Source organism: Theobroma umbraticum, unplaced genomic scaffold (assembly GCF_002168275.2).
Source record: "Theobroma umbraticum cultivar Fairchild unplaced genomic scaffold, ASM216827v3 scaffold_81.0, whole genome shotgun sequence".
Taxonomy (NCBI): domain Eukaryota; kingdom Viridiplantae; phylum Streptophyta; class Magnoliopsida; order Malvales; family Malvaceae; genus Theobroma; species Theobroma umbraticum.
This window is the reverse complement of record NW_018397268.1, coordinates 2,508,244-2,516,859: the sequence shown is the minus strand read 5'-3', so window position 1 is coordinate 2,516,859 and position 8,616 is coordinate 2,508,244. Positions and strand designations below refer to the sequence as shown.

At 37.0% G+C, this 8,616-nt stretch overlaps 1 protein-coding gene across 1 annotated transcript in view; it reads right to left on the bottom strand.

The window, feature by feature from the left end:
- Nucleotides 1–585: 585 nt before the first annotated feature.
- The window catches only part of LOC110425167 (uncharacterized), an 8,531-nt gene continuing 500 nt past the window's right edge, over nucleotides 586–8,616 (bottom strand). The window contains exons 2-18 of the mRNA XM_021439988.2: nucleotides 7,708–7,777; nucleotides 6,644–7,264; nucleotides 6,380–6,559; nucleotides 6,140–6,253; nucleotides 6,001–6,059; nucleotides 5,667–5,733; nucleotides 5,480–5,531; nucleotides 5,280–5,372; nucleotides 5,014–5,097; nucleotides 4,468–4,892; nucleotides 3,589–3,650; nucleotides 3,209–3,278; nucleotides 2,667–2,747; nucleotides 2,467–2,568; nucleotides 1,797–1,921; nucleotides 1,304–1,421; nucleotides 586–1,100 (exon numbers count right to left, since the gene is read on the bottom strand). Of these exons, the coding sequence (XP_021295663.1) occupies nucleotides 927–1,100; nucleotides 1,304–1,421; nucleotides 1,797–1,921; nucleotides 2,467–2,568; nucleotides 2,667–2,747; nucleotides 3,209–3,278; nucleotides 3,589–3,650; nucleotides 4,468–4,892; nucleotides 5,014–5,097; nucleotides 5,280–5,372; nucleotides 5,480–5,531; nucleotides 5,667–5,733; nucleotides 6,001–6,059; nucleotides 6,140–6,253; nucleotides 6,380–6,559; nucleotides 6,644–7,264; nucleotides 7,708–7,777 (2,497 nt within the window). The 3' untranslated portion in view covers nucleotides 586–926. The remainder of the gene's footprint in view (nucleotides 1,101–1,303; nucleotides 1,422–1,796; nucleotides 1,922–2,466; nucleotides 2,569–2,666; nucleotides 2,748–3,208; nucleotides 3,279–3,588; nucleotides 3,651–4,467; nucleotides 4,893–5,013; nucleotides 5,098–5,279; nucleotides 5,373–5,479; nucleotides 5,532–5,666; nucleotides 5,734–6,000; nucleotides 6,060–6,139; nucleotides 6,254–6,379; nucleotides 6,560–6,643; nucleotides 7,265–7,707; nucleotides 7,778–8,616) is intronic.

Here is an 8,616-nt window from a genome sequence, read left to right as displayed (position 1 = left end):
GGATCAATTTCACCAGAATATAACGTCTACCACTAACAGTTTCTTCAAATATTCTGCAGGATTTTCATTACTGTGATGGTGATGGTGACATGAGCGATGGGCAAAGTTTGACAGGTTTAGAGCACCATATGACAGAGGGATGTATGGCCCAGGAGGTTGAAAACGAAGAGAGAAATCTTACCCACACCTTTAATTTCGACAAACAAAACAATATCATGTATGTCTACGCCTGTCAATCAAACATGGTGTTCATCAATTAATGTGACAAAAATTATTAATGCCTTACGATCAAAAGCAAGATTTAGATAAAATTTCTTGTGTGGGTTTGTAAGTTTCTCTATTAAGACACCAAACCATGTCACAGCTTGGTTCTTCTTAACATCTAGCATAACTAGGCTTAAATAAGTTTGGCTCATTCTCTACCATGGAAATACTACTTTTCTTTTTGATTCAAATGCATACGGCACAACCGGAGAACGCTTACCCTTCTTTTAACCTTTTAATCCCCGGTGAAGGCGGAAGTCGGATCTTTGATCTTTCATGCAATGCCTAATAGGGCTTCACCGAGTCTGCTGTTAAGAGAGAGGAGAGAACAGAAATATACAAATGAAGATATAAACTGAGATTACAAACCCCCCCATATACTTACAGTTGATTCGCTATTTATCTCATGTTCTTACATTCTCCTCAGGTCTACCAACTATTATTACTATTACTATCTAAGAAACGAACAAACAATAATGGATATGAGCATTATAATGGTTTTCCAATCAAAAATTACAGACAAGCAAACTACTCTATACTCTCTTCCTGAATTGCCAATGTTACAGAAAAATTATGTACCAAATGGCCAATGAATGGAAGAACTGGAGCCAGCAAAACAAGGAAATGCATGCAGGTATTAACACGACAAACTCGCAATTCTCTCACTCCTTAACTTGAATTTCGATGCTGCTTGTTTCCTTGTCATTCGTGTCCTTGCCATTCGTGTCCTTGCCATTCGTTTCCTTAGCATTTGTGTCTTTATGCTGGATTTCTGTATTCTGTCCCACGTTAGAGGGCTTCCCATCATTTACCCCATCACCACTACTCGGCTTTCCCTGTTTTGTTCGATAAATCTTATTAACAATCTTAGTTTAATACATTGATAAAATTTGTTATAATAAAAAGGATAGAAAGAAATCTCTCTGATTGCTCATTTCTAGGTTTTGCCAATTGTAAAGCCAGGACAGCAGGTTAATCAAGCCGAGCAATCATCCAATGAGTCCATAACTTATAACATTGTGAATGCCTCAAAACTAACCTTGTTCCTGTCACGCCAGCCAAGTCCAAATGGTCGAGAAAGTAAACTAATCTTTCGTGCAGGAATTTCTTGTTGGAGCTCTTGATTGCTGCGTGCTGGTGAATCTGGATTTGATGATCTGCAAGCTTACATTTATTAGAAGGGATAAATCCGTACAGAAGCATGAGATGCACAAAAATAAAATACAGGCTCACAACATCTTTTGCATATAGATAATGTGGCGACAATTAAAGCATTTTTTTCCAGTTCTTTGTTAAGTGTTGGTGGAAATAGGAGAAAGAATAAAAGGGGAAACTAGAATCAAGTATTGAAAAGAACATAGCTTTTAAATGGCATCACAAGAAATAGAAAAGACTAAAATCAGAGGAAAACAATAATTTATTAAGTCATCCACAACCCCACACCCCCCAACATATATATACACACTGCAAACAAAACCAAAAGTTTTCACCCAAGCATAAAAGATTTTGAATCGGCAAAGTTGACTACACACCGTGGAGAGGGTTGTGCTTTACTTTGTCCAGACTGGTACTGTAAGGTAGCCTCCAACATTGATTCTGCCATTACCACTCTTTTCTCCATTTCAGCAAGTGAAGCAATGGCATCTTCATACTTTTCCTGCATTAACCTAAAAGTTAAAGCCAAAAGCAGAGGTGCAAAGGGAACCGAACAAAATATACATATAATATTTGCATATTTTTCCTCAGACAAAGATATAAGAACTTAAACCAATGTTAGGTCCCTCGTTAGATTACTTGCGAGGTGAAAATTTTGATGGGGAAATGGGAAACAGCATGTTCTTTCAAAGTTTATAGGCTCTAGTACATTGACTAACATTGTTTTGTGTAAGTCCCAGAGTTCAGTTAATAACAGCTGGATAGGTGCCTAAAATATATTCTAGGCGACGATGATTTGGCACCAAAATCAAGAGACGCAATAAAGAAATTTGTTATGTGCTGCAGCATTTTTGGAAAAGATGATTTGTTTACAGTGATTAAAAGACCTGTAACTATCAAACCATTATCGTAAAGCCAGAAGGATATTATCATTAATTTCAAGTCAAGAACCAAGGGAAAAATTGCCGCCCACATATTTTGAAGAGCAATGTAAAATTACTGATGAAAGCTACATGGCAAAGCAAGAGCTATAATCATAAAGAGTACCTGAAGCACTTGAGCAGCATATCTTTGTGCTGCTGCATCTTGCTCAGCAAATCTGCGAGCATCTTCTGTTACCCTTTGCTCTTGCTCTACCCGCATTAGGACCTATGAAACGTGTAACAAATCTCATAATCTTCAAGACACGTACAACAACAGAAGGAGATAATCTTCCACTAATTAAACATGAAGAAAACTAATCAAACCTGAAGCATTGCATTTTCTTGTTCTTGCTTCTCAGCAAGTGCCTTACGAAGCTCAGCAACCTCTTGCTCTAATTGCTCCACCTAAAGATCAGAAGCAGATACTCAGCATGCAATATATTCCTCTGGTAAAAACATCTAGCAACTTTCAAGTCAGAATTAAAACACCAAACATAAAACATATAGATTCCTAGCCAACTGTCTACAATTATTCAGGCATGAGTCATGACAACCAGAAATACAGGTTTTCCGCAACTTCAATAATAACAATAATCAATTTCATACTCTGTAGTAGCTAGAAATAGAATGCACATCAAGAATCCAAAGAGCAGTTCCATAAAGAAGCCCAAGGTACCAGGTTAAAACAAGCATAAGAAGTTGCATGCATTGGAATGAAATGTAGTTTAATGCTGATCCTAAGAACAAGTTACAAAATCAATTATGAAATTTGGGCAAGGAAACATGGTAAACATTGCAAGAACAACAATTATATATTTTGTAGTCATGTCAAAGGAACTGCCACTAATGAAGATATTCTACTTTACCCTAGCACTTAATTGACGCCTATTATCCTGCTTAACCATCTCCATCAAAGCGGTCTCCAGCTCCTCAGATCTGATCCAAATGGGGAAGAAATTGTCAGTGCCAGATTTATCAAGGTGATTTTGGCATAAGAAAAGAGCTTCATTTAAAACAAAAAATCCTTAAGTTCCAGCATAAAATGCAAACATTAAGCAGTCAAATATATCCAATTTATAACCCATTGTAGTATAGCTAAGATATGTCTCAGTATAAAAGAGTTAAAGAGCATGTGAGGAACAGATCTGCAACCAACAATGAATATTACACTGCCTCTATTAAACAGCCTACAACAAACCGAGGATTGTAAATCTTGAAAACCATGGACATTATAAAAGTTTTTAACCTGAGGACAGCTGATCTTTTCTCTTCCAGCAATCTGCACAACTCAACCTTTAACCACACCAACTGCATTGCTTAAAAGAAATTAAGACTATGAGAACATCAACAGGTCATCAAAATCTCATGCATGAACACACGACAAGCAAAGAATATATTTGTGTACAATCTATAAGCTCCTAATCTCATCTACTTGCCAGTGCCTATAACTCCATATAAATCCAACAAGTAACATGCCCTCTAAACTTATGGTTTGGTGCACACAGTAATAGTGTGACTTATGTTAATCAAGGTGGAAAGTTTCAACATGTATGAAATGAATGCAACAAATCCACATGGAAAAACAAATGGATTTTGTCATTGAAAGTTAATATAACGTAGCAAAATAATAGTCGTCACATGAACTCCGAGTTCAATTTGATGATCATTTCCCTTGACAGAATTTGAAAATAATCTCTATATGGCTATAAGAATCTGACACTAGAATGTAAACTCGTGCCCACAATCTTGCATAGGCATGCAGCATGGTAAATAGAAGAATTGTTCAACTAACTAACCCATACATCCAACCAAATGTGATTGGCAACATAAATCCTTCTGAATCATTCTCTCATTATAAGGCAATATCTTCTGTTAAATCTTGGACCACAATATCCATATGGTCAATAATATATTGAAGCAGAAAAAACTCAGGATATAACATGAGAATACTTTACTTGAAATATCTATATATTTCTAATTTACAGTGCAAAACAAAACATGTATGTGGTCATGCAAAATGATTCCATTGTACTGGCTAAGGATCCAATATCCTCCACTGACAGACAGAATTTAACATTAAACAATGAAATATTATATTCATTGAAAGGGGAAAGGTATATGCCACCTGCTCTTGAAGATCAGTAACAGCATCCAACTCAGAATCTCCTGTCAGACTAATAAGAACTTCATCTGCATTAGTGGATCCAGACTCTGAACGAGAGAGATTCCCATTTGTTTGTGAGTCAACCAATCGTCCTGTCTTATTTGTTTCCATAAGCATTGACTTAGGATCATGCTTAAAATTATATAGCTTAGATGCCAGGCCGTGAGTATCCCTCCAAGCTTGAAGTCCCTTTGATCTTTCCTCAATTGCAGCTATTACAGCCGGACGATGCTTCTCTCTTAACTCATGCAACCTTTTTTCATTTACATTTTGGTAACCCATACAAGCTGTCAATACGAGTTGGCTGCTGTCAAATGTCGAGCCAGCTAATGACTGTAGTAAAGTAACTGCATCTCCCGCATCCTTAGTTGTAACCAGTGCAGGGCCTGAAAGAAAAATAAGTTACATTTTGTAGATTAGAATAGCTCATTTGTCACTATTTTCAGGCTTCAAGCACCCTAAAGATATCATAAAACTCAAAACACTCTTGTGTCTTTTACCCAGTACCATATAACTCCATTAAAGCAAGTCCTGTCCTAAAAAGCATAACGCGGTTCCCTTCATACAGTAGCACATCCCAGACTCGAAGCACTGTGAAGAGGAGAAATCCATCAGAAAGCTTGTAACTAAGCATTAAATATTCCAATTATTAACAGAGAAAGCACATCAATAAACTAGCAACAAAGGCCCCAATTATAAGAGAAACTTTCAAATACTGTGATAAATTAAGCAACTAGTTAAATATTGCTAAAAGACACAGCAAGAAACCTGACCACTTTCCCATGGAAGCATATTCATAAAAATGGAAAGGAACCACGGTCCAGTAACCCATGCCACCTGCACTCCCAGGTAATCTAGATGATTGACTGCAATAAAGATAAAAATGTCAATCAGGAGCTTCACAAAAAACTCAAAGGAAAGAGAACATCAGGGAAATTTCAAACACAAAAGAACAAATATTGTGAAAACAAACCCAGTTTGGGAAATCTCTCGTGCACCAACTCCTCAAAAACAAGTTGGTCAACCTAACAAAAGGCACAAGTTACTAGGATAGTTATTAAAGCATACTTATATCATCAACCACTTTAACATTCTCATTTAGAGAAAGCAGATAGTAGAAAATCAACCAACAAAAAGAAAGTGTTATGCAGAATAATTACCTGAGACTCAATCATTTCCTCTGAGTAATAGCCATCAAAATAGTCGTCAATAATGCCCATCAAAGCCCTGAAATTTATACCATAACTTAGAAGAACATAAAGCCAATAGACCAGTTATTTGTAAAAAATTAACGCTATCCTTGCTATTAAAAGATAGAGAATCCCACCAAATAAACAAGATAAGAAAACATGCAAATCATGTGCACAACAGAAATTAATTATATTCCAGCAACAAAATATGCTCTGATCTAAAACATTAAAAAGTTAATTTCACAAATAAAATGAGGAATATTGGTTTTGCAACAAATTTTCTCAACTCAGTCTCTGAACCTACCAGAAGGCATTTTCTTCAGGCATCAAGAGGAGTAACAAGGCAGCAAAGAAATTCATGGCCTGCATGAGAAAAATGCTTATCCCAAAAGGCCAAAATACTGCAAGCATGACCATAGCTAACATATATCTGAACCTAATACCTGACAGTATCCTACAGAGGGGTTATGTCGAGCATAGGCTGTAAGCAACCGTCTCAAAGCATTTCTACCATCATCATCCAGAGCAGGGTGACCTGGGAATGTTCGGGGCAAATCCTGTTTTTAGAGCAACTAATCAGTTAGGCAACTCAAATTAATAACACCATAGACAAAGATATAAAGGTAGCAGCAGCTGCCAATGAAACTACAATACAGAATTCAGAAAACAGCACATGGAATAACCTTCTCAATCTGCCCCTTCCATTTCTCAGGCCCTCCTATGGACTCTGTGGTTTGATCCTTACTATCTGTCTGCAAGCTCTGTTGTTCAGTGTTCTTGCCAGAGTTATTTTCATTAGCAAGCAGATCCTGGTAATATTTGTCCACTCGGCGTGTCTTTACACCAACAAAGGCTTGCCAAAGCTGAAATCACCAAGTTAGAGAGAGAGAGAGAGAGAGAGAGAGGAAAATCAAGAGAGAATTGACAGCACAACAGTGCACAAGTACCTCTCCCCTAAGAGCCATTGGCACTCCACCACGAACAAGAACTTCCAACTCTTCTTTCCAGGGAAATAAAGATTCTGTAGGAGCTGTATCCACAGCAGCAGCAGCACCTGTTGTGGTACTCGTGCTGTCACCTGTAGAGGCATCCTGAACTGGGTCAGACCTCTCTGCATCATAAAATTCATCCTCAGAATCCTCCTCTGATGCACCCTTTGGGAATCTAGCCTCATCAGTAGGAGTTAGCGGCTTCCCCCTACCCGTTTCTTGCTCATCTTTTAAACTGCCTTTCTTCTTTACACGAATACTCATCATATCTTCAATTGCTCGAAGGGATGGTCTAATTTCAGTCCATATTTGAATCCGATGAACTCTTTTCTCTGGAGCAGACTGTACCTTGTCTTTTTCTGTGTCATTCTCAGACAGACTAGCAGAACCAGGCTTCTTTTCACATAAATCATCTCCTTCAGCTTCCTTCTGTACTTCATTGTTCCCATCCTCCGCAGCTTCAGCCTGTGAGGCCTCCTTGCCTTCCTCTGATGATATCCCATTGACAGGCAATTGAGCAGACTCTGCTTGGCGTTCCAAGAAATCATTCCACCTATCTGATCTTTCCTCCTCTTCTTCCTAAAAAAGTCATGGGCGTAGACAGTATATAAACCTTTTATTCATCTTAGTCGAAATTATTTCCTTTTATCTCCCTTCAGTTGCCCATAGATTAGGCAAAGGAAATTAATTAAAGTTCTGAATCAAAGAGCTTGTTATCATTCAGGACTCATATCAGTGCAGAGAGAGAGTTTTGGAAAGAAAAAGAGAAAAGGGATTAAAAGAAATATGTTAGTCTTAACTGACGTTATTTGCTTAAGTTGTTTTATATTTTCAGAGAATAACTAAATGACACATTATCACCCATTTCAGTACTAAGTGAGAGAGTGAGACACATTACTCAATATCCACCAAGATATATAAGTTGGCACTTAATTATCCTTTTCTTCCTCCTCAGCAGCCAAAAGAAGGTGATGAGCATAAAATAAAAAGCAATATAAGCAGAAAACGGTCAAGAAAAATACCTTGTAGATATTAGCATATTCTCGGTATCTTTGCACATGCTGAGGTCTCACTGCAAATCCATACGCATCCCTGTCAACAATAGACGCTTTAATAACCCCAAAAAGTTCAACAAAATCTTCACATTAACAACAGAACATTCCACAAAAAATAGCTCAAAAGGTTCCACAACATTCTAAGCAAAATTAACTTAAATTATTTACAATCAGCCTCTGACAATCCCGGATTAACAAAACATTCTAAGCAACAATTAGCTTAAACGTAAAAATTACTTGCAATTCTAACCTAAACTTATTAAATTAGGAAATAAAATCTAGAGCAAGAACAAAGAAATATCAAACTAAAAGCCAAATAACATGTGTTTAATCGAAATACAACTCAAATTCACCTGCAATCAAACTCGAAAAATAGCCTACTTACAGTAGACAACAACATATCCTAGTTAAAACCTAAACTACTCTACTTTCCATTAACACTCATTTTGCACTCAATGTAAGCTCAATTTGCTCAAAAATCAAACCACATTCCATGAAAAAAAATCAACAAAAGATCACAGACTTCAACAACGTTCTCAGCAAAAGCTAAAGTAAATCACTGGCAACCCGCCACCACATTCCTTAATTCCTAAATTAAAAGTGCGATCAAATTCAATAAGATCTTGATCACGAAATCAATCACAAAAAATCTTACTCAGAAAAATCAAAATAAAAGCCGAAAAAAAGGAAATTCCATCGAAATCGGGCTTGAATTTACCTGCAATCGGCATCCAAAGATGGCCGAGTTACACTAGAAAACAACATATGCTCATATTTTTCCACTCAAATTTATTCACAAAAAAAAAAATTACATTTCACATTACAAGTCCAAATCAAGAATCCAATCTAATTTTCAGGAACCACGGACAAAAACTC